We start from the raw sequence: 26,231 nt of genomic DNA on the forward strand, positions 1-26,231 counted from the left end.
GATGGCCTTGTTTTGATTTTGCCTAATGATGGCTTGCTTCACTGAAAGTGACAGCTCTTTGGATCTCATATTGAGAGTCGACAGCAACTGATTCCAAATGCAAATGACCTTTTACCTGCTTAATTGATAATGAAATAACGAGGGAATAGCCCACACCTTTCCATGAAATAGCTTTTGAGTTGATAGTCCCATTACTTTTGTCCCCTTAAAAAGTGGGAGGCACATACAGAAACCGTTGTAATTCCTACACCGTTCACCTGATTTGGATGTAATTACCCTCAAATTAAATCTGAAAGTCTGCAGTTAAAGCACATCTTGTTTGTTTCATTTCAAAGCCATTGTGGTGGTGAATAGAGGCCAAAATATGAAAATTCTGACAATGTCCCAATATTTATGGACCTGACTGTATATATATACGCAGTGGCAATATATACACAACACTGAAAGAGCAGACGCAATATTGAATGTGGTCACAGAACTTTATTGGCAATTGGAAATGGGCATTTCTGTCTTATGTCTCTGTGTAGTAATAGTCTGATTATCACTTTTATCTGTTCCACCACCGAATTAAGTAGTAGTCAGTCAAACACCAGCTGGCAAATGATAAAGACATTAAAAGGACAGTTACACTATTACCATATGACTTAGTAAATATTTTCAAGTATACATTTTTAAACTATTAAACGAATGTTAATGAAAAAATAAAGCTAAATGTGTACAGTATTATTGCAAACCAACGCTGTTACCTTACTCACTATAGTGTGAAATAAACCACAGGTTCTCAAACTCAGTCCTCAGGACCCCAAACAGTGCATGTTTTCCAGGTCTCCTCACAGAATCACAAGTGAAATAATTAGCTCCACCTGTGGATCTTACGAAATGTGTCAGTGAGTAATGACTACACCCATGCACCTGCTGGGCGACCTGCAAAGCGTGAACTGTGTGGGATCCTGAGGACCGAGTTTGAGAACCACTCAAATAAACTATTATGCAATAGTGCTTGCTTTGCCTCTTGAACTAGAACTTTTGGAAAATTAATGAAACCTCACTTTTATATACAATGGGACAATTTTTTTTAAAATGGCCCTTTAAATCCTGTGGCAAAACTGCTGAAAGATTTTAACTTTTGCCAAACTGGAAGGTGTTACATTTGGCCGTATTTCTATTTGTAGTTTAGTGATCAGGATCTTAGCTATTGCCACGGTCTGTTCTTTTTCTTCCATCTACCATAGAAACAAAATGACACCAATGTAAGTATATGTATCCCAAGTACTGATTATTATTGTCACAGAACAAGCGATGGTCACAAAATAGTGAACACAGTAAACTTTGCCCTTGGAGGCTCTTTTGTATTACATGAAAATCAAAACTTTATAACACTTTAATGGCAAAAGCACCAGAAAGTTTATGTACAAAATATAGATTATTCAGATTTATAATAATTTGGCTGGAAGTCTACGAAGTTAAGTGTAAATGCCATTTACTTTAAGTTTTGTAAAATTTGATTTGTGAACAATGCTAACCTTTACTAAATTAGCAATGTACATGTACACTATGAATAGGTTGCTTTTACAAACAATTCCATATTTAAAATAGATGCATATGCCCTAAAACAACAAATTATAAAAAGTCAAACAAATTTGTAATGAAAAAAACAAAACAAGAAACATAAGTACCTAATCACTAATGCTACTAACCTTTCTTAAAAAAAAAAAATGTACCTAAAATAAAGACAAATATTCATCACCTTGAAACCACAATATAAGTAACACATATGAATTTACAAAATTAAATTATAAAGCCATAAGATGTGCATATGTAAAGTGCATTTGGCAAATACACAATTCCCCTGTTTCCTATCGATCATGAAAGCCACTAATTAATGTGAATTTGTAGAAATTTTTTTTATCCATTCTAAATCTTTAAATACAATTGTCAATTATTTTATGTTCCTCGCCATTATCAGGAATCATTTTCTAGGCAGTGGAATCTCCACAGCATGAGGCTGTATTTTCAAAATATGTTAGTCTCCAACATCCCCATCTCTGTCCCCAATAAGCCAAAGAACATGGAAACTGATGGCAAGTAAAGCAGTTCCTAAGAGATCTCCCAATGCAGTGAGATAAGGAATGGAAAAACTGTCTGGGTCCTTTCCCTTCCTCCAAATGTGATGCACCATCCAGTCTGCGATCCACAGCAGAGCAAATACCTGAAAGAGACAAGCAATTGAATGATCAGAATGTTTTGAATGTTTGCTCCATTCCAGAGGCTTACACGTGGAAAGATCCTGGATTAAGGCACACAAGCCGTGCCTTATTTGCAAGGTGAGTCTAACAGAGTGCATTCCGTGGACAGGAGACTGGGTGTTTTGCCTCCACTTGTCAATATATATATATATATATATATATATATATATATCATACACATACATACTTTCGGCGGTGGATAGGGGTCAGCATGGGCACTCCGACCTGCCTGGGAATATGCAGCCCCATATGCAGCAAGCTGTGATGCACTGTATGTTCTGACACCTTTTTATCATAGCCAGCATTAACATTTTCAGCAATTTGTGCTACGGTAGCTCCTCTGTGGGATTAGACTAGAAGGGCTAGCCTTCGCTTCCCACACGTATCAATGAGCCTTGGGCGCCTATTACCCTGTTGCCAGTTTACCAGTAGTCCTTCCTTTGACCACTTTTGGTAGGTACAAAACAGTGCATACTGGAAACACCCCACAAGACCTACCGTTGTGGAGCTGCTCTGACCCAAGTCATCTAGCCATCACAATTTGGCCCTTGTAAAAGTTGCTCAGATCCTTACAATTGCCCATTTTTCCCGCTTCCCACAAATCAACCTCTAGAACTCAAGGCTCCCATACACGGGGTGATAAAGCAGGCGATCCGAATGATTGGTGCGATTTGCCTGTTATATCGCACTGTGTATGGCCCTGATGTCGAGCCAAGCACGCTCCAGTGGGGTCGTACATTGCACCCCCTGCACTTTCTGCATGACTGTGCGATCCCATGCATGTCTATGGGAGTGAGGGAGCCGGCATATCGGGCGGTTGGCCACCAGATCGCACCGTGTGTGCGGACCGCCCGATATGTCGGACGACAGATCCCCTATTGCCTCGCACGTTGCAATCGCACAGTGTATGGGAGCCTTTCGTTTTCACTTGCTGCCTACTATATCCCACCCCCTAGCAGTTGCCATTGTAATTATATAATCAATGTTAATCACTTCACTTGTCAGTGGTTTTAATGTTATGGCTGTTCAGTGTATATCAACCACATTAAGTAAATATAATTTTTTATGTATAAAAGCTATCATTATTAGTTTAATGTGTCCAATGTGATATCTGCAAGTTAAAATGTTGGCCGCATCGGGCAGTGTATGCCCTGCCACGGCCGACAGACAGACATTTCCCCTGTTCCTTTCCATGGAAGGAACAGGGATATGTCACCTCCCCAGGGGACGGAGCACAGATATTGGGGCCAATACACTGTGAGACATCTCACAGTGTATGCCCACGATATCAGCAGGGTGACAGGCTGCCAGATAAAATGTCTGTCAGTCTAACAGGCATTTTATCTGGCTATGTATGCCCAACATTTGTAATATGCAGCCTATACAGTAGTCTCTTTCTCTCTCCCACATACACAAAAATATGAAAGGATTACTCTGGATTCACAACTCTGTATTTTTCAAACAATAATCTATGGCCTGAATTAGAGTTGCAAAAGAGACCAATTTGCGGACACATCTTGCGATTTTTAGAACTGCTCATACTTCATGGCAGAGCGCATGGATTTACTGGCAATAAGTCTTGTGCATCTCAGTCACTACTCCACTTGCTGCTGAATGGATGTGACAGGGCAATGAGATCTTATGTCGAGTGTGTAGATGGAATTTTGAGCTATGCAGAGATGTTTGTATGCAGAGATGCGTTGGATTTCAGATGGATCTCTTGGACCTATCAGCCCCTACGCTGCCTGTTCTTTTTTACTGTTAAATATTAAAACGGAATAAATATTAGTAGGTTATGGGTTGCACTAGTTCCACTATTTTAGACACCGCTTACTAGACAATGCTCATTTTTATTCTCCATACATTTTAATTCTCATCAATTGATGATGAAAAGCCGCACAGGATAAATATTGCAGCAACCATCCTGTGTCTAAGTAAAAGTGCTGTGATGTGACTGGGTACCCATGGTTTTGTTGTATACCCCTCCTCCATGCAGATGTGTGCCTTGCTATTCTACTCAAAGATGTTCATAGGACCTCATTTATTTAAAATCCAACCTTCCAACCTAGTCATTAAACTTTTCCTTTGTCTCCCTGTTAGTGCAGTGTAAGAGTGAATGCTCTGACAGGACATCAGTTAAGCTGCTCAGTTTTCATGACAGTTGCCAGTTTAGAAACAGTCACATTACCACACTTGCTCCTATGAAAAGGGGCCTCGGCTCAGTACTTGCTTCCTATAGGCTGACTGTCCTTTTTTATACCCAGTAGTGTTTCAGTATGATGTAAGTGATAGGTACTAGAATAGAACATGTCTCTTGCTCCTAACCTTGTCCAAGGACCCGATTATGCTGCCTCCCTGTATCAGACTACACATTCTGCCTGAGGCGCTAAGCAGCTTTCCCGAAAACAGGGAGCGGGTCTTCGCCGTTTTCTGGGAGAGCCGTGGCCAATGTCTGCATCTTCCGAAGCAGATTTACTAGCCTTGGCAGCGCAGGTAAGGAGGCCAATCTGAGTAGCCTTGCTCAGATGGCGGATGCTGCAAAGCGATGTTGATCCGATCTTGCATGTTCGGACACAGGCATCAGATCTGAGATGCTGCCTGGTGGCGTCTTTTTCTCTCTTGAGACACCTCCTGCAGCATTAGCATATATGCACAAAGCAGCTGCTGTGTGCATAGCGAACATCTCTGAATCAGGACCTAAATATGTATTTTCCTCTCGTATGCAGAGTTGTACACATAAGTGCAGCTTGACAAACCCTATGTGTACACTTGGTTTCATAGCCGTCATTATCAGTGTGCACTTGCACCACTCTACCCTTGGTGAAAAAAGGCAACTGAAAACAGGCGTAATTATTATGTGTATGCACAACTCTGCATTACTTGCAAACATACGCTCACTGAGCCTTTGCTGCAGGAGAACATCAGGTTACAGCCTGTACTTGGGTATACTTCGTTGGAAAGCATACATGGAACAAATCAGGGGATACTCCCCTAAAAAAAAAAGGGTGCATATACCAGGGGCTGTTTACACTCACTATCCTGCTCACCCACGCTGCTTTAAAAAATAAGGGACCTCATACCTTCTCCAAAATAAATGGGGGAAGCCTTATTTGAAAGAGGGGAGTCTCCTCTTTTAAACCAGGGTGCTCAATTTTATTTCTTGTCTGACAATCATAATCGCCAGACAAAATCCCCCCCACAATATTTAGGTAACTATAAGGTGACTGTCTCCTTCAGTGGCTTATCCCGACAATTATGTATCCAACTCGTCAAATTGCGGTGTTGGATACTTAACTACTGGCATTATTCCGGTGTGGGGACAGCTGCTCCAATGAGCAGCTGTTGACACGATCCCTAGCGCCTACAGTTAAGCCACCGAAGAGCAGTAGCGTAACTTTACACTGCCTGTAAGTGCGCACGTGTGACCTGAGTTCGCGCATTCCACACCGGTTTGATTCATCTTCGCAACGCTATGCACCATCTCATAAAAAATGGAGCAGGGCTTTGGGAACCAACACTATCTGCAGACAGTATAAGTTTCCACAGGCAAACTCCGAAAACGTTCAAACTTTGTTCAATATTAGAAGGCCCCAAAATGAATGGGCCATTATTAGAATCTTTAGGAGACTAGCGTTTTTCCTCATGTGTAAAGGGCCCATTAAATAAATGTAAAATGTGAAAAATAATTTTCCCTATTGGATGCCACCTCCTGCATCAATTGTGCATTTCTGGCATGGATATACATAGTTTGCTAAATGCCTTTGCCACCTTTTTGTGCCTGCCCCACTCATTCCATACAAGTGGGGTATCACTCCAATAGGGAGACTCTTCAGAAATGCATGAGAATTTCCAATTTGGCAAATAGTTACTATTATGAGACTTTGTGAAAACTACTGTGCATTCGAGTCTTATTGAAATTTTTTTTTCTATTTTATTAAAATGCAAAAACATGTGTAAAAAGGTATGGTTTGTGTGGATACTGCACAATAAAAATACTGTAACTGAAGTCAGAATGTTAAGAGGGTATATGTATCAAAATAGGCCCAGGATATAGGTGAGAGGTGCAAGTCAATGTACTGGGTCGCGGGGAGCAAGGTTGCCACGGGGCCGGGCACGGAGATAATCCCCATTCCAGCTGCTTCACCTTCTCTCTCCTCACAGTCCTTCTCTGCCCGACTCCTCACTCTGGCCCCTACAGTGAGTGACTAGTAACTGTGGGCTGGCACCTCCGCCGGGAGCAGCTCTGCGCCCTTCTCCCCTCACATATGTTCCACCCTTCTTCCCCCTCAGTGTCACGACCAGAGTTTCTCGGCATGGTGGTCGACGAGTATTACCTGTGAGGTCACTATGGCGGGGGGGGGCGTCTGGCGGTGGCGCTGGTGTTTGGCGAGGGGCGTTGACTGTGCGTGGTTCTGTGCGGGCATGTTATCGCTTTGGGCTGGTGAGGCCTGGTGGTGCTTCCGTTCCGCTCTGGCATGGGCGCCGCCATCTTGCCTCCGGTCACGTGACCTAATCGCCCAATCCTGGTTTGTCACATGTTCTCTATGGCCAGTCACGGCACAGCACTTGGTATTTAGGGAGGTTCAGAGCCTCACTTCATTGCCAGTGCAATGTGTTTCTCAGCATAGCTGAGAGAGAGTTCCCTGTGTTCACCATCTGTTCCTGTGTAACGCTACCTGCCTGCCTGCTTGTCTTCTCCTACCCCGCTGGACTACCCTGCATCCTCCATTAATTTCCCCTTGCCTGAGAACCTAAGTCCTGCTGTTCACCCTGCTCCTTGCCTCCACTGACATTCTGCTGGATGATTTTCCCTCAGCCTGCATTTTTCATTTCAACCACTACACCTGATTTCCCCTGCCTGCCATTAACTGGACATTTCCCTATTAACAGGAACCTCACACTGCTGGACAAGTCTTTTTTCACCACCCTCACAAAACCCGGATACTGGACTACTCCTATCTGCCACTACCTGGACTTTTAATCATTGCATTCACCTCAGTTCCCATTTGCACTTTAGTGCCATCCCTGGACTTATTTTCTCCCATTGTTCATGTCTGCCAAACCACTTATTAAAAGTTCCACGTTTTGTTTTAAATCTGCTTCTGTGTCTGCTGCTATCACCACCCCGGGCCCACAACAAAACCAGGACATCACACTCAGCTCCCCTTTCATCTCTCTCTCAGCCAGGGTGGGAGCTCTGAGTGGATCCTCTCTCTTCGTCTTTTTCATTAAGGTAAGTCACTCACATGTTACAGTTCTGTTTTAGGGACAGATATATTATACACATTTTGTGGAAAACCCCCCAGAAACTAACATTTTTGTGGGGATATCTGCAAAATGTAAGTATCCCCTGAATGTATTTCCTTGTTTCTGATCGAAATAGCTATGGCATTAGTCATTGTAGCCTATGGGCTACATATTGCACAATTTACAGGGAGAGGGATCCTCTGGATCCCTACCCAGTAACAGCCAATCACACATGCGCTGTCTAATGACCGCTCATGTGCAGTAGGTCCGCAGCATAAAGTAAAGTGATCGCTGATACGATCACTTTACTTTACGCATCACAGGGTTGGGCTCCTATAGGAGCGCCTGTCCCCTGGATGCGATTTTTATTACATGAATTTCTTACTGCCGCCAATAGCAGCGATAAGAGTCTATCTATCGGGTCTAAAACACAATCTATACTTATAATAAAGTTGTAATGGTTGTTTCTGTACATTTTTTTGGGAGGAATGTACAATACTCCTAGGGACTGTGTATGAACTATGGAGACTAAAAAAGTTTTTGTTTGTCTGCCTGTTCATTCCAGCATCATGCAAAAACTACGGGATGAATTTGGATTGCGTTTTCAATATTGTATAGCTTAGTCACCTAGAAATAAACCAAGGTATTATCTCAATATGACATCAGGGAGAAGCAAAATAACAGAAAAACCAATAGGTTGACACTCTGCACGTTAAGGGAATTTGCACAGGCTCCTCAAGTCTAAAATGACTATATGCATATAAATATATATACAATATATACATATGTTGCACATCCCGAACGCAAACAGTTACATTTGTATGCATATATAAATATAGTCAGGTCCATAAATATTGGGACATTGACCGAATTTTCAGATTTTGGCCTCTATTCACCACCACAATGGTTTTGAAGTGAAACAAACAAGATGTGCTTTAACTGCAGACTTTCAGATTTAATTTGAGGGTAATTACATCCAAATCGGGTGAATGGTGTAGGAATTACAACAGTTTCAATATGTGCCTCCCACTTTTTAAGGGGCCAAAAGTAATGGGACTATCAACTCAAAAGCTATTTCATGGACAGGTGTGGGCTATTCCCTCGTTATTTCATTATCAATTAAGCAGGTAAAAGGTCTGGAGTTGATTCTAGGTGTGACATTTGCATTTGGAAACAGTTGCTGTCAACTCCCAAAATTAGATCCACAGAGCTGTCACTATCAGTGAAGCAAGCCATCATTAGGCTGAAAAATCAAAACAAACCCATCAGAGAGATAGCAAAAACATTTGGTGTGGCCAAATCAACTGTTTGGAACATTCTTAAAAAGAAATAACGCACCGGAGAGCTCAGCAACACCAAAAGACCCGGAAGACCACGGAAAACAACTGTGGTGGATGACAAAAGAATTATTTCCCTGGTGAAGAAAAACCCCTTCACAACAGTTGGCCAAATCAAGAACACTCTCCAGGAGGTACATGTATATGTGTCAAAGTTAACAATCAAGAGAAGACTTCACAAGAGTGAATATAGAGGGTTCACCACAAGATGCAAACCATTGGTGAGCCACAAAAACAGGAAGACCAGATTAGAGTTTGCCAAACAACATCTAAAAAAGCCATTACAGTTCTGGAACAACATCCTATTGACAGATGAGACAAAGATCAACTTGTACCAGAGTGATGGGAAGAGAAGAGAATGAAAGGAACTGCTCATGATCCAAAACATACCACCTCATCAGTGAAGCATGGTGGTGGTAGTGTCATGGCGTGGGCATGTATGGCTGCCAATGGGACTGGTTCCCTTGTATTTATTGATGATGTGACTGCTGACAAAAGCAGCAGAATGAATTCTGAAGTGTTTGGGGCAATATTATATGCTCATATTCAGTCAAATGCTTCAGAACTCATTGGACGGCGCTTCACAGTGCAGATGGACAATGACCCGAAGCATACTGCAAAAGCAACCAAAGAGTTTTTTAAGGCTGAAAAGTGGAATGTTATGCAATGGCCAAGTCAATCCCCTGACCTGAATCTGATTGGGCATGCATTTCACTTGATGAAGACAAAACTGAAGGGAAAATGCCCCAAGAACAAGCAGGAACTGAAGACATTTGCAGTAGAGGCCTGGAAGCATCACCAGGGATGAAACCCAGCGTCTGGTGATGTCTATGCGTTCCAGACTTCAGGCTGTAATTGCCTGCACAGGATTTGCAACAAAGTATTAAAAAGTGAAAGTTAGATTTAGGATTGTTTAGTTTGTCCCATTACTTTTGGCCCCTTAAAAAGTGGGAGGCACATATAGAAACCGTTGTAATTCCTACACCGTTCACCTGATTTGGATGTAATTACCCTCAAATTAAATCTGAAAGTCTGCAGTTAAATCACATCTTGTTTGTTTCATTTCAAAGCCATTGTGGTGGTGAATAGAGGACAAAATATGAAAATTCTGTCAATGTCCCAATATTTATGGACCTGACTGTATAACATAATATAAAACAGTCAAAATAATTGATCCTGCAGCCAGTTCAAATTACATATTTTCATTGGGATGTCACCCCATTTCTACAAAAATGCTCTTGGGTTTAAATGTACTCTGGAAAAATAATAAGAAAACAAATCAAATTAATAATTAAGTGCAGTAGTCTAGGAAGGAATACCCAAGCTGACCTCTTTTCTCAGTAGAGAAGGTCTTAAAACGATGTACACTTTAAGAGTTAGCGCATTTAACCCTATGAAATTGAGGTCACGATCTCCATACAAGCTCAGATTTTAAATTCAGTACAGAGTACGTGTCTCTCACTTCTTGAAGGAAATTTCCTGCCTAAGCAACGCCAAACTCACCTTAGACAACCTTTCCACAAGTGGAGATTAACCTCTGACTTTCAGTATTTTGAGAACAATGATTTTGCTGTGTTCAACAGATGCGGAATCAATGATTTCTTATATCTGGATAGGGGATCCTTGCACTGAAATAAGCTATGGATGCTTTGGTATCATTAAGAGCAGATATTTCACATAAATGGGAAGGATCTTGTTTTACTATATATGTAACAGTAGGTAAAACCAGCAAATAGGAGCTGCTGTCCCAGCTGTCTTGTTACATTGACAGCACAGCGTGAAGATATGGTTCCTAATTTAACAGGTGTTATATGCCACCTAGTGAACAAATTATAGTCACACTCCTGTCTTTCTAATTATCTCTGACACAAAAGTGTTCTCCATTATGTGTAGCTATGCTTTTCTGGGCATGTAAAACTCATACCATTTCCCAGGTGTGTTGTAACGGAAGGTAATGTCTCCATTAAGCCTATGTTAAGGCCACCATTTTGCACACAGCTAAATCCCCATTTCTCATTTATTTCAGTCACTCAGAAGATGGCTGGCAGTGCTACCTTAAGTGTTTTTTTTTCTTCTAAAACACATCCATGCTTCCATACCCACATAGCAATATCGTGATGACCACACTGTCCAGTCTCACACAATCAAACAATAGATGTGTGACTGCTTCTTGTAAGGGTTCCCTGGCCAGAAACCCAAATAATAAAATAGCTACTATTGAGTATTTCAGTCTTTTGTCCCTGATGGATTTTAAGAGGTAATAAATATTTAATATGATGTTTAGATTATTGGGAGTAATGCTATATTTAAGACAATGTATAATACTGAAGTGAAGACATGCAGATATTGACAATTTTTATGCAAGCTAATATGACTGCATATGCAGAGATTGTGAGATATAAATGGTGCATAGTGGAGAGGTTAGGCTGTGCATACTTATGTACGGGATCAGAGATTTTTGTGTTAGTCAGTGTAGATATAGGAGGTGATTCAGCCTCAGACGGTATTGCGATCACAGCTGCTAACATGGTAGCAGCTGCGATAGCACTATTACGGTAAAGCAGCAGAAGGCATCACGCCACCTGAATGCATTACTGATCTGAGCTGTGTCCAATGACGCAGCATCGAATCATCTGCGTGATCCTCAGTCGTCTGAGTGACCATGGGGCCACTCAAGCCGACTGTCGCAGATGCACAAAAGAGGTCAGGAAATCTCCGCCAGCCGATGGAGATCCTGGCCTCAACGGCGGCTACGTGCTTCCGTTATGGGAAACGGAGGACGTCACCGCCCAGAAACGGGCATTGCAGTATGCGATCGTATAGGCCGAATGTATGAAAAAGCACTGGCAGGGTCAGGGGCTCCAAAAGGAGCCCATCCCTGCGATTTGCTGGGAGTGAAGTGACCGCGTCATTGTCGGGTGGGGGGGGGGGGTGTCAAATTCTGTGAAGTGCAGCCCATAGGCCACAGCAGCACAACAGCATCTGTAGATGGGGTTAGCTGCAGGGGCCAAGCCTCCAGAACGTAAATCTGACAGCATTGCATCCTCTATAGAAACCTATGGGGGTTATGGCTGTTGTCGGAATTGGAGGGGCAGCGGCAGATATCAGAGATAGTATCCCCCATATAATAGATATGGGGGATACTAATTATTTGGAGGTATTCTCTGAAAATGTGTGTTTTCAAGGAATATGCTGCAATAAATGGGCCCTTTATACTGCTAGAAATAATTTAAAACCAATGGGAAATTGACAATGGAGGAGATCTCACCAATAAGTGTTATCTTATGGTGACTGGGCTTAATGTAGCAGTGAGGACATTCCATACTCAGCTACTATCAGTTCATTGCCAACCCTGTGAACTCCATGCTGCTGGATTAAGCTGCACCATTCCTATAACTAATGTGTGCAATCCACCCTACTAAAGCCTACCAGTGCAATGTTTTGCTTATTGCATGTTAGTCCCATTTACTGTGACAGATTCCTCCTGTGTCGGAGTGGCTCCGTCTATCATTACATGTTGCTAGCCACGTTTACTTTTGTGTTGGTCAGAGCCTCTCATAATACTTCTTTTTCTAGGCTTTTCAGCATTTCCTCCATGAGTTTTGTTACCCAACTGATCCCAGAAATTCTCATACATTTTCTTCCTTTTTTCTTTTAAATGTAGCTTCTGAATTAGCACATTGCCTGCTATAAAAAGAGTAATGATACTGGAATAATGGAAATTGGTAGCTATATATGATGAGCGCTGTTTATTATATTTTACTTAATAGAATACAAGCATAGTGTTTTATAGTGTAACTGTGCAAGAAGCTTGCTGTTTTCTGTAAAACGTATGTGCACAATGTGTGCATAAATGTGTAACTGCAGAGAACTGATGCCCTGTAATTTATTTATGTCTCAGTGCAGTCATTTAGCACCACTGCCACCCGAGAGCATGAGCTCCAGACTAGCAAGGTCTTCTAGGCTGTGTATTCTCTTCATACCGTACACTGTGTACATTTATTATGTTGGTATTTTGTGCAGGGGCCAAAAGGGAGGGGGGGGAGCTAATTACTCGGGCCCGGGCTCGTTGGATTTGCACGGGTCTGACACTGCCCCCCCTCCCTCATACCTGTCAGCACACGCTGTTGTGTGCTGGGCTGCAGTAGGACCAGGGAGACTGCTGCCGCTCAGCAGCAGCCTCCTCTTCTCTGCCTGTGCGGGGGAGAAATCACAATTATCGTGCCCCCCTGGATTTGCCCATGGCTCAGGGGCTCACAGCGCCCCCCACCACAGTGCTGCAAATCGTTTTTTTACTTTCTAAGGGGGGCATGGCCACACCTCCCGCGATTAAGCCATGTCCCCAGAGAGTAACACAGCCTGGGACGGCTCTCTAAGGCCCTGATTATGTGCTAGGACTTTAGTTTATTGGTAGGGGTAGTTATTCAGTGCAGGGCCGGCTCTAGACCCGTTCAAGTAGAGCGGCGGCACGGGGACGCCACACCATAGCGGGATGCAGTGCGAAAGCTGAAATTGTGGCCTGGGCTGCGCTGGGCTTAATCTTTCGGCTCAGACACGGCCTAGTAGGGCTGTTACTCATCTTTGACGCAGCAGCATGAGGTCATGAAAGTCATGCAGCCATGCAGTGCACTTAGGGGCAAGGGAGGAAGAGAGGCGGCCAGTGGCACATTACATGTAGTTGCTGCCACCTGCTGTTGACCTGAAGGAACTTCTGTTCCTACCATATGTACCCCTCATCAAGATGACATGTAAGCAAGCTGCACCTGAAGCCTTCACAAGAAGCCTGCCCTTATCGCCATCAGATTCATAATGAGTGCGGCAACTCAGCACTGCAGGAGACAGCGCTGTATCTGCAACTCATATGAGGTAAGTATATAATTTATTTTTGTCCTCTGGGCCACCGATGTGTTTTTTTTTTGTCCTGTGGAGGGCCCATGTGTGTTTTTTTTCCTGTGGGGGGCATATTTGTTTTTGTCTGATAGTATTCATTATGAACATAGTTGGATTGGTGGGGGGTGCTCCAAAAAATGTTGCACATATACTAGTGGCAGCCCTGCTTCAGTGACATTTTCAGCAAAGTTATTTTAGACAGACCCCTTTGTGGTCTCTCATTATTAAATATAATAAAAAAGGAGTAAATTCATATCCAGCCACAGCACAACAAAGTTGAGGTGTAGCTATTCTGGAATATATGAGTAAGTGATGGATTATACCAGAGTACCTTTCAAATATATAGTGAAGACTAAAAAACATCTAATCTAATCTGATATTTAGTTTATTGAGGTGCGAGAAAAAGGTTTAATCTTTTGAATTGAGCTCATATTTTATTGTCAATGAAAAAAACCCTCTGACAATAAGTATTTTAATGTGTAACACATAATTCTTATAAGCATAATAAATATTTAATACTGTAATATTAATCAATACAATCTACGCACTGAATGATTGGTGGTCGCTATGAAGGTCTGCCTGAATGAGGAAGATACAAACCCGGTCTTATACTGTGTAACTATGTGTTCACAGACCAAACATTTTTTTTAACGGTCTATCCAACGTTTTTTTTCTTTTAAGTATATACATGAAAATGTGTCATTTTCCGCTATTGTTTTAGCAGAAACACCCTGAAGAAAAGACACTGTGAGGTCTTGAAACGCCGGGTTTAATATATGTACAATATAACGTAAAGTCCTGTTCTTTTCTGTGGGGGCTATCATATTCCTAATTTTTGGGACTACTACATGGACTCAGCACAGGACTGAGGAAACCTTCAGTAGCGAAAGGGTTAAACAAGTGTTATAAGATATAACAACCAAATCTGACAATAAAGCAGGTGTACAAAATCCCCTCTCTGTGTATAAATCCTTTTTACATTCCTCCGTGCTATTCTCAATGTTCCCTGTGTCAGTTATATTCAGTATAACTGGTGCAGCGAAAACCATATTCCGATTGGAGGGGTCACTGGAGAAAACCTCCAAGTGGGTTAGACTCCGCGCCTCTGGGCAGGTCTCACCAAACCTGGGTTTGACCGCACTTGGGAGACTTAGTAAGTCGCTTTCACCATTTTCCCCAACGGATATCCAAAACCCCCGGTTCCCAACCTCAACAGAGGTAGCCCCAGTGCCCGGTCGTGACAGCAGGGAGGAGCAGAGGGACACTGGTGAAGGCTTGAAGGGCCGCATGCAGCCCTAGGGCTATTAAGTAGATAAGCTCCACCTAGAAGTTGTTACTCAAGCTATTTACCAATCCCTATATCTTAAAACACTGCCAGAAAGTTTGCTCTCAAAAACATATTTATTTATTAGTCTTTTAGGTCAATCTAATTACTGTATGTTAGAGTTGGGTGAACTAGGAATTTCAGTTGCAATACAATTCAAAACTCGCGTTGCTTATTCTGAGGAAATTCAAGTTTTTTTTCTGCGCACCCTGAAAAAACTGTTGGGACAAAGGACCTGATTCAGACCTGCTCGCCACGGTGGCACAACAAAATATGTGTATCTATCCCAGATTGAGAAAGAAAATATCAAATTCACTACAAGTCTGTGCCCAGAGAAGCTTCCATTGAAATCTGTGATCAAAAGAATATTTCAAATAAATTGGCTAATTTTCTGCTATGCCCTTTCTAGCATGAACAGGTATTTCTGTATTTCATAACTGATCTCTCATTTTACTGACTGCATTACCTATGTTGTAGTTTATTTTTCTTTTGCTAATACTGCTTATATTCTGTATTTACGTATCTCTCTCATTCTCAAGGTGAAAGAACCTCCAAGTGACTCCCGGGTCACAGATCTTTTATGATCGATGCTAAGATCTAATATGCTGGAATAGGGAATGCACTAGAGCAAGGAATAATGGATCCCATCTATTCTAGACAGCACTGTTTAAATCATCTTTAAAATGCATCAATATAATCAATCCTACGCACACCCCAGCTTCGATAATTTGTGAAGAAGATTAAAACCACATTTCTAAACTATTCCTGCACTTTATTGATGTGACTACTTCAAATACGGAATTTAATATTGATTGATGCAGGCCAACCACATTCAATAGACTTCGTGAACAATACAGAAGACCTGTTTACAGCAAAAAGCTTTCCATGAGATAAACATGGTGTTTATCTAGGGACAATGAGCATGAGATTTATTTTTCAGTATTGGAAACATCCCTTTTTAAATTGATATTTAGGGTTTTAATGCTCAACTCCTAACAAACTCTTTCAATAGGTTTTCCATATAGGAATATTCTGTATAGGTTTTAACCTAATATTAAATTATTGCTTTAAAGATTAAATTGGAAAAATGCATATATGGATACTTACCACTTCATGAAAGGGCATTAGTGCTGAATGATCCACAGAAATTGATTGCAATACAATTTATTATTCATAATACAGGACTGTGACATTAGAAGGTCTATGAAAGGCTATCAGTTTTCCATCTGTTCAGAATGTGGATCTTAATGGGATGTTGTGTGAGTAGTACACATTATTACATATCCAGTAACTAAGGGCCTGATTCAGAGATGCACGGAATGGCAGAGCAGCACACCATTAAATGACAACTTGAAAGGGTAAAAAAAGAAAACACTGGAGTAAGATGTGACACTATTAAAAAAAATCATAAGAAATGTCCCCCATAGTCTTCATGTAGAATATACAGTGTACACAGCTCCACTGCACTGCTTTACTAGTGTGAAGTACTTCTGCCACCAAGTGAAGAATATTTGGTGCTATACAAAATTAAATATAATACTAAAAATAAAAAAACTATTGGCATAATATAGAGGCTTTCTTCAGAATTACTCTGATCTATGGCTGTTGTAAGACATTGAACAGTGTTGATAGCTAGTAGCAATGGACAGTTTCATGCAAAAACCACTGTTCAATTTTAATCTGTTGAAACCACTTTACAGTATTTAGTAACAGTGAACAATGGCTGTTTGGGCTATTTTGAAAAATGACAAATGTTATTAGTTATTTATTAAAACTGCATGTATAAAATACTGTGCTACTACCAAACAAACACTTAGCAGAGGCGGGGGTAGCTTACAAAGGAATTATGGAACCATCCACTAACCTACAGGGTGGCCTAGGGGCAGGAGGACAAAAGTTAGGTCAACATAAGAGTAGGCCCTGGAGACAAGCTTGACAGTATCGTGAGAGGTCCCAAACATGGGAACATCTCACAGACAGTGTGGGCACGGCCCTACAAGGGGGCAGGCTGGTGTGCGCCTGCACAGCGTGACCTTTATGATGTCACAGGCAGCCACACAGCCCGTACGAGGCCTGGGGGCAGCATCTGAGCCGACAGAATTAGTGCTCAGTGCTGCCCCCACACTGAAGACAACAAGCTGCACTAGCCACACATTTTAATCGTGAAAATGCCAGAAATTTAACACAGGGTCTATTATGCCTTTCTGAACCTATAAGGCACTGTTAAACCACGAACAACCCTGATTACAATTGTTTGCTTTGACCATAGATCCCTGATAGCTTGATACTTTCTGCTAATGCTGATCAGGGACCTTGAAGATTCCGCTCCAGGAGTCTTTGATCAGTTTGTGTATGCAGCTCCCAGGGCCGATTATCATGTGCAAAGCAGATCGATCGGATGGTTGAATCTGACCTGCTGCATGACATTTTCCCAAATTATAAACTAATTTCTATAACAGATATATATTGAGTCAGAACATTCATTCACTAGTATGAACATTCATTCACTAGTATGAACATTCATTCACTAGTATGAACATTCATTCACTAGTATGAACATTGGGCCCGATTCATTACGGATCGCAACTGCAACAACGTATGCAGATTGGCCGATGGTGCGTACTGCACATGCGTATGCATCACAGTGTGCATGCGTAAGCTAGCATTGCGATCGCACTGCGATCACCTATGCAGATACAAAGCCAGCACAGACTGAGGGACGGGACGTCAGCGTTTTGGGGTGATGACGGGGAAGTTGTTGGAGAAACGCAGTTACTTGGGCGTGCATAAATTAGCCATTGGAATGGCATACGAAGCTTGAGTACTCACTGCGTGCGACGAGGTAAGCAATTTCTGAGTAGGGGCCGATGTTACTAGATGTTCCCGATGTATATACATATACATCCCCATGTACATCGCAATAGCGATCAGTAGTGAATCAGGCCCATTGTTCTCAATGGGTTTTTTAAACGGTCAAATAGTTGAACAATCGTTCGGATCGTAACATTAATTAATTGTGTACCTAGCTTTAGAAATAGCCATCTACAGATGAGTTACTTAATCAACTCTTCTCCCTACCCTACTTTACCCACCTTTGAGACTTTGTGCTCCAAGGCCTTTGCAGCTCAGCATCAATTAGCTCATTTATATTTGAATCTCAATTCTTTTTGTACAACTTTAAAATATTCATAACAACAGATCTCTGTGTCAGACAGGTTAAAAAAAAACACAGGGAAAAGAAAAACAATCTGGCTCTTAAAGGCTTCAGGCTTTCAGGAAATATATGCAGACTTAGAGGAATGGTTATGTAGAAAGGAAGGTAAGAAATAAATCAGACATACTGTACAAAAGCAGAGAAGAAAATGTACATTCCGTAAGAGTTTAAAACCTTTTTTAGATAAAAAAGTGAAAGAAGAAAAGTAAAAGTAGTGATGGGAAAGGGGGGGGTGGGGGGGGAGTCTTGTGTAGGAGGATAAGGGTATAGTGGATCATCTAAATACACATTTCTGTTCAGCATTCATAGTATAAGTAGAAGGAAAGGAATATCAGTTAAGCAACACTAATATTGATGCAATGAAGGTAGACAAGAGTCCATTTACAGAGGAGAGATCCTTAGAAGAACTTTAAAACTGAAAGACGACAAGTCAATGGGACCATTTAGGAAGCATCCAAGAAAAGCTTAGTGGGTGCTAGTTACACTATTAACTGATTTATTTATTTTACAAGATTACATGGATTTGCTGAGAAAAGCACACGTCAAACAATCATGAGTGATTGTTTTTTTATTGCCTGAGTGACAGAATTTTAGTAAGGGCTTTGACTATGGGCCACTTCAAAGACTAATAAATAAATAAATGCTTGGAATTGGATTCAACGATAGTTGAGTGGATCCAATACTGGATGAGACAGTTGTAGTAAGTGGAATACATTGATAAGAGGGAGTTGTTACCAGTGGAGCAGCCTATGAATCTGCATTTTGACCAGTCCCCTTAAATATTTTTGTTGGTAACATAACTGATTGTATTTAAAAATAATTATTCCTTTTTGGAGAGGACATAAAGATATATTACAGCATAGATAGACCCAAGATAAGTGACTAAAATGATTGATGATACAGGTAGCTTAGAGGAATGGTGAAGAGTGTGGCAACTGCATTTCAATGCAAAAAAAAAAAGCAAAAATAATTAACTAGGGTCTCATAATACAAAGGCAGAATTATTGGTATAAAATGTGACAGCTGTTGAGACAAGAAGTCACTATTTCAGACGACTTAAAAAAGGCAAACATACAGTGTGGCAAAGCAATATAGAAGGATATTTACATAATAAAATAATTAGTAGCAGAAAGAGAGAGAGGGGGTCATTGGTGAGACCACACTAAGAATACTGTTTAGCTCTGAAAAACCTATCGCCAAAAGAACATAAAAAGTAGAGATGAGCAGTTTGGTTTACTTAGTTATGTTCGGATCTCAAAAAAGGCATCATAATAAATGAAACCGAACTTGCGCTAATTTGGCCAAAAAAAAATAAAAAAAGAGTCAAAACCAAATCATTAATCTCTAATAAAAAGACATAACAATCAAAGAAAGGTGGCTAAATTGGGGAATAGTCACACAACTTACCAGGAAAGACTAAATGACCTCAATATGCATAGTTTGGAGCAGTGGAAATTGAAAGGGCATTTGAGAATAAATATAATAGTTTTTTTGTCCAGATTAAATATAGTTTTGTTGGAAGACTATGACGTTTTAGTAATAGAAATAGGCAAACTAAATGGGCCCTGTGGTTCTATTGCCAAAATCTATGCTTCAGGAAGTAGTGGCAAAGAACGCAGATGTGTCGTGACCGTTTCGTGGGGGGTTGCACCCTGCGACTGCGATCCCATACGCAATAAATATGGCTGCGGTGTCTCAGTCCCCACGGCCATTCTACAGGACCATAGGCTTACTCAGGACTGCAGCAAAAATTGAATTATCTGCCACCAATGCTGTCTTTGTACATATATGCTTCAATTTGCAAAGCCGCAGGTGTGCGTCTTACTACATCTCCCGGCAGCTGCATATATTTGTATAACAGCTGTGTACAAATACGCAGCATTAGCTTACAACCCAGAATCGGGCCCTTATAAATATCAATAATATTTGGTATTTCACCCCCAACATCCCTATTTCCATTATGTTTTGTCATTGTTACAAAGATTTAGGTTTAAATTCCAATCATTCTTCTTGGCCTATTGTCACCACTATTAGCAAAAACATGTTGCTCCTACTAATTAGATGCTTTAAGATGACTCAATGTAAAAAGAGGAGAAAAAGAAGAAGAGATAAAATACAGAAGTGTCTTTTTTCAGCGAGGTAAGTCACAACTCTGCAGCACATGCATACTGAATAGACAGCTAAACAAGTGCTGTCACATTAATACACTGTGTGCTTTCCCTGGGAACTAAAATATTGAATTATAAACAAGATGGAGGGACCAAAAATCCAGGTGTGTTTATAAATAATAAAGAATACAAGTCTCTAAAGGCCAATATAAGTGGTACCGTACTTGGCATGCCCGAGTGAAACAGCCCTGAGCTCAGTATCATTACAGTTATTCTTTTTCATTTAGAGCTCTTCCGTTGGAGCTGGAAACTATTAAAGAATTGAACATGTCCTTGCTTCTGACATGACAAGGCTAACTGACTTTAATATCCCTTCCTGCTCAGTGCTTCGCCTACTAAATATGAATGTTATTGAAATTCATAAAATCCAAATATGTTTAGAAGTAAGGTGTGAATACAGATTTTGTCAGTGGTTCAATTTGTTTTCCAAGCACATATCTTACAGACAGAATTTGAGTCCTTTTCACTGTATTGGTAAATAAGAATTACAGGGCTGAATCAGTCATGCTCTGCTACAACTGCTTTAACGTATTTTGCCATAGTTCTGTCTGCAACTCTATGCTGAAGCTAGTAAAATCCCTTCCCCTGGTGTACAAGTACTAATGCACTGCTGATCGCAGATTCCGGTGTTCGGGAACCTGTGCATGTGTAGAACCCGTTCTGTGCTTCTGCAGATCGGGTCTGCGTTCATGCATGCAGTCCGGCAGCAGACTGTCAGTGATTGACAATCAGCTGCCGTTTCTGTGTGTGTGTGGCATGGGGGGGGGGGGGGATCGACAGCCTCTGTTCCTCAAAATGGAGGCATGTTGCAGTCATTGGGGGTGGGGGGTGTAGAGCCCAAGATCTCCGGCGGCTCACAGAAATTTCCTGGCCTCTTTTGAGCATCTGCGTCACTTAGCCGGCCGCTGGACACGCAGATGATCTGATTCTGCGTCCAAGGATCAGTAATACATGCAGGAGGTGTGACATCTCTTAGTGCATTACCATATTACAGCTATCGCAGCTAACATGTTAGCAGCTGCGATAGCATATCTGTCCACTGCTGAATCACCCCTAAGTGCACACAGTACCATTCCAGAAAGACCTCTTTGTATGTAAAGTGAATTTGCCATATGGCAATCTCTAAGCTGGAAATCTTCTTCAATTAACCAAAAGGCTATCTAACATTTGATTAATAAACATCTCCAATAAGTGATATTACTCACTTAGTTTATAATAGCTGTTTCTTGTTAACCCAAACACCATTTATTGCAAATATAATTTTGAATATAAAAAATCCATTTACGACTGAGATGTGAAACATTTAGGCAAACAATGTTGTTGGGAGCAATTCATTAAACAAATTAATAGTTGTAAAAATTGTGTAATGAATCACAGGTATAAGATAAAGGGGTATAAGGTATAAGATACAGAACACAGATACCTGTATTGAAAGAAACATATGGCATATTGAATTAGCCATGAGTGACACAGTAAACAGCATCTTATAGTAAAACACTGGGCATAGTTCTTACCTGTAGTAGAGCTGCCAACAAATAAACCACAATAAAGATAGCAGTCAGGGACGTGTGGCCACTTTTCATTAAATAAATGGTGTATAAAAAAATTAAGTGCCCAGGGATGACAAGGGAGATAAGAACTTGAGCTGATTTCTTATTCACTCCTGTGAAATAAAACAGACTGTGTTTATGGGTATATGGTCATAAAGTCATTAACCTAATGAAATCCAGCTCAATAATTTATTTTTGCAGTTCACGGTCATCAATCATTAAGTAGTGATAAAACATGTGTTGGGCTCTTTAAATCAGTATATCGGCAACCTTTGGCAATTCATCTGTTGTGGAGCTACTGTACAACCTCCCAACAGCTCAGTCAGTTGCTGGGAAATCTAGTTCAGCAACAGCTGCAGTGCCCAAAAATTCTCAATCCGCTACAAACCACACACATACACAAAATGGCAAATGCTGGACAAAAAACCCTGACACACAAAAAACAAGGGTGCCTGGACAGAGTTTTATGGGGCACCAGAAGAAAAACAAAATCTGATTTTACATACAGTATAAGTCTTTAAGAGTCCCACATTACCAAAAACAAGAAAAGCCATTTGGTTTGCCAAATCAATAGCCATGAATATGCAGCCTAACAATTGACAAGTAACCAGTAACATTACTGTGACACTGCACGACAAATATTCATGAGGCACTGGTTCCCAGTCAATTGATAAAAGTGCATTCTGATGCACATTGGGTGAATCCACAAAATGGCTATCCACTGTACGCCAGCAGTCCTTTGTTAATCTGAGCTAAGACAATGACATTGTTGGTGAAAGGTTCACTTATTTATTCAATAAACTGAAGCCATCAACTATCTTGCAGAAAAAGAATTAAAGTAGAAGAAAAGTGAGAAAATCATATAAACATGACAAAAAAACAAAACAAAAGGTTATATATCTAGAAATCTGGTTGTAAATGTGGAAATTATAAATTGAGTGTTTGAAATAGACAAATCAGGTTTGCAATCTCAGGGCCTGTGATTCAGAGATTTACGCAAAGGCGATATTTTTGAATATCGAGCGATTGTTTGGAAATGCGCGAAAGCCTCGCTGTGCATGCGCAGCAATTGCATTGTGATTACTCTCGTACAAAGGAACCGCTTGCAAAGTTAGTGACTGGAAGTCAACGTTTGGAGGTGGTAACGGGGGTGGGGTGGTTAGAAAATTGCAGGCGTGTCTGAACATTTAAACATAATTTTATGGACGTGTATAAAGTAGCCATTACGATCTCCTTTACAGCATGAGAGCTCTCTGCGTGTCAGGAGAGCTGCAGTGTTTGCGGCTGGCCAGACTTGACTTACATGCTGCATGACTGGCCAATGTGCGACGATGTTACCGATGTTTATGCTGCTGCACGTCATCAGACTGATGTGAGAAGGCAGCAGTGGGAATCCCTAACCTCTGGAAGGCATTAGTATAGTTTAGCAACTGCGATTGCTGTTGCGAATACATTAGCATACATCTCTGAATCAGGCCCTATGTCTTTAGAGAGTGGAAAGCTGAAACGATGATTTCTCAGAAATATAGCAGCATAAATTGTGCAATGTCTGGGTCATTTGCTGATTAATTAGCACTGTTGTGGTGTTCAAGAAAAGACCAGACAACTGTTAAAATGCTTTAAATCGTATTATTACAATATTTTAATGTATTGGTGCGTCCTAGGCTACTTAAGATATTTTAATCTTACATAGATGCAAACAGGTTAGCCTGGTCAATATAGGGTGAATATCAATAATAACGTTCCAATGTATAATATCACTGGTCAGAGTACACATACAGTATATGGGAAGATACATGGAATAGCGGGACCACTGTAGTCTGACCAGCCTGTTTGCATCTACTTAAGATATCTAAGGTACCCAAGAGTGTACCAATATATTAAAATTTTGTATCTATTCAAGAGATCAGGACAGCTCTAATATTGGAGCCGCTAGGGGTACACACTCTTAGAGCGCTGTGCCCATTATGTTATATTACTGAAATTGTATTATTAGCATGTCGGCATGCAGTGTTTGACCTAACAGTGCTTCTGTTCTCATTGTTGACATTATAATTGTCAAAAACACATATCAAAGCCTGAACTCAGCGAGTACATAATGTGATGCAGAAAATGCATCTTTTCCCTTATGAGAAACAACAAGAAACTCTGCATTAATGATCCGTGAAGAACCCATCCCCACCACCACCACCACCACCACCACTACTGTGCTATTGTAGCACAGTCACAGTGCATTAAAAACCCATGGCTTTCACCTAATAGACATTTGAAAGCTAGGAGTGATGCCACTTGATTAAGAGGGCAGAAATGTATTTACTGCAGCTATTTTCTGATGAAGTATAGCATTAACATATAGGGAACCTATGTTAGGCTGTGTGTTTTGTAAATAAATTCTAAATTATTTAGAGCAATTACTGCATGGTTTGAGGCCACAGAAGACCTGGCACATGGGCATGCACAGCATAAGGGAGTCAGTTTAAGCAGGGCATGCTATAACAGTCTTATTTATGTGACTGGTAATATACAGATAATCATGGGACAGCTGCACTCATCAGATAACATGGCAGTATTAGAAACTAAGGGCTCTATTTAAGTTGCGATATATATATTTTTAAAATATCACATCTCACTGCTATCATTCCACACTATTTTAATCAGAGATCATTCTGGGACAGACCTTGCGCTAAAGGTCTGTCCTGGGGAAGTGCCTGGAGAAACTTCTAGCATTACTAAAGCCAGATAACATCTCCAATATACATGAGCCATTTAAGCACATGCGCAGTTCGGCTGTCTTATGTGTCACTTCTGATGTCAGATGCTGAACCCAAGGACGTACGAGAAGAAAGAGGGAGGTGGAGCCGGGGCACAAGTGAGTTGTGGGAGAGAGCAGAAAGCAGGGCCGGATTAAGGGGGGGGCGACAGAGGCGGTCGTCCCGTGAACCCCACACACAGAGGGAACCCCACCACTCGCGCACACGGGGAGGGGGGTTTATGAGTACTTAGATACCCCCCCCGAAGGACAAATACTCCCCCCAACAGTAGCTGTAGTGGGTGCGGAGTCAATACAGCAAGCCTCACCCACATGGTAACTGCGAATCGCGGCATTATGGCGCAAGGCCTAATGATGTGAGGTGCCCGCCACCAACCTGCAGCTGTTGCATAAAAATGTAAGTGAATGTGTACTGTTTTATTGTGTATATATATATATATGTGTTTGTGTGTATATACTGTATGTGTATACTTTATTGTATATACAGTACGTGTTAGTGTGTGTATATGTGTATGTATGTGTTTATACTGTATATGTGTGCTAGTGTGTATGTAATATATACGTTTGCTACACACATATATATATTTGTTTGTTTATGTTGCGAGCCGGCTAACACGCAAGCGCTGGGTTGCCTGGATACGGTGGAACGCCAGCTTCCTATTAGATGACGCCCTTCCTGGTGCACCTTTGGTTGTTGGGTGCTATGAGGGACGCTCACGTGTGATGACGCCATTCCGGCTGGTCAGGTTTTAAGTCCGGGAAACCGCGGCTGTTTATGTTCATGGATCCTTCTAGTGTGTGTATGGCACACACGCTCTACATATGCTGGCGGTCTGGTGATTCCCCGGTGGTAAGTTTACTTTGCTGGCTTACCCTCTGTTATTTTGGCAACCTTTCATTTACTGTGCCTTGTACTGCTGTTTAAGCAATTTATCATTATGAGTGTCTGATATATTTGTATATTGTAGGCTATGCCTGCGCTGCCATATCCACGGATCTACTAGCCTTGTTATTTACCACGTGGCATTTATGGAAGTAGCAACACTCTGCGGGCTTTGTGTCCCATGTTTGACAGGTACTTTATTAGTTTTGTATGTTTTAAGTAATCCATTGAGTCTGGCAGAGGCAGGTTACCAAAATGTATGTATTGAGTCTGGGAGAAAGGGGTTATTAGAATACTAGCACTAGCATTTTGACATCTAGATTACATCAGGTATGAAAATGGGTTGTGTCATTCTAAAAGCTGTATCTTGTTCACTGCTAGTTTTATTTTATATTCTAATTAGTGTTTCTATGACATATATTTAGAGGGATTTAGGGGACACTAATCATTTGGTCCACTTGCATGTTATTATTTTTTTACTTATTCTTTAGTATATACATTTGTATATTGTCTTTGTGGTTTATGAAGCCTGAGAGACTTGTCTGTATCATTTGTGTTTGTTTCTTTCACAGATCATATTGCACATATTATTGGTACATTAA

General features: G+C 41.1%; 1 protein-coding gene across 2 annotated transcripts in view; it reads right to left on the reverse strand.

Moving 5' to 3' along the window:
* Window positions 1–460: 460 nt before the first annotated feature.
* Window positions 461–26,231, reverse strand: part of SLC41A2 (solute carrier family 41 member 2) — a 160,217-nt gene continuing 134,446 nt past the window's right edge. Inside the window, exons 10-11 of one of the 2 annotated variants that reach the window (XM_088454350.1) lie at window positions 21,941–22,089; window positions 461–2,209 (exon numbers count right to left, since the gene is read on the reverse strand). In XM_088454350.1, the coding sequence (XP_088310476.1) occupies window positions 2,024–2,209; window positions 21,941–22,089 (335 nt within the window). In that variant the 3' untranslated portion in view covers window positions 461–2,023. Of the gene's footprint in view, window positions 2,210–21,940; window positions 22,107–26,231 lie in introns of those variants that run through there. The other variant, XM_088454351.1, reaches the window with a different exon arrangement.

This window comes from Taudactylus pleione, unplaced genomic scaffold, assembly GCF_031769625.1.
Source record: "Taudactylus pleione unplaced genomic scaffold, aTauple2 ptg000040l, whole genome shotgun sequence".
Taxonomy (NCBI): Eukaryota; Metazoa; Chordata; class Amphibia; order Anura; family Myobatrachidae; genus Taudactylus; species Taudactylus pleione.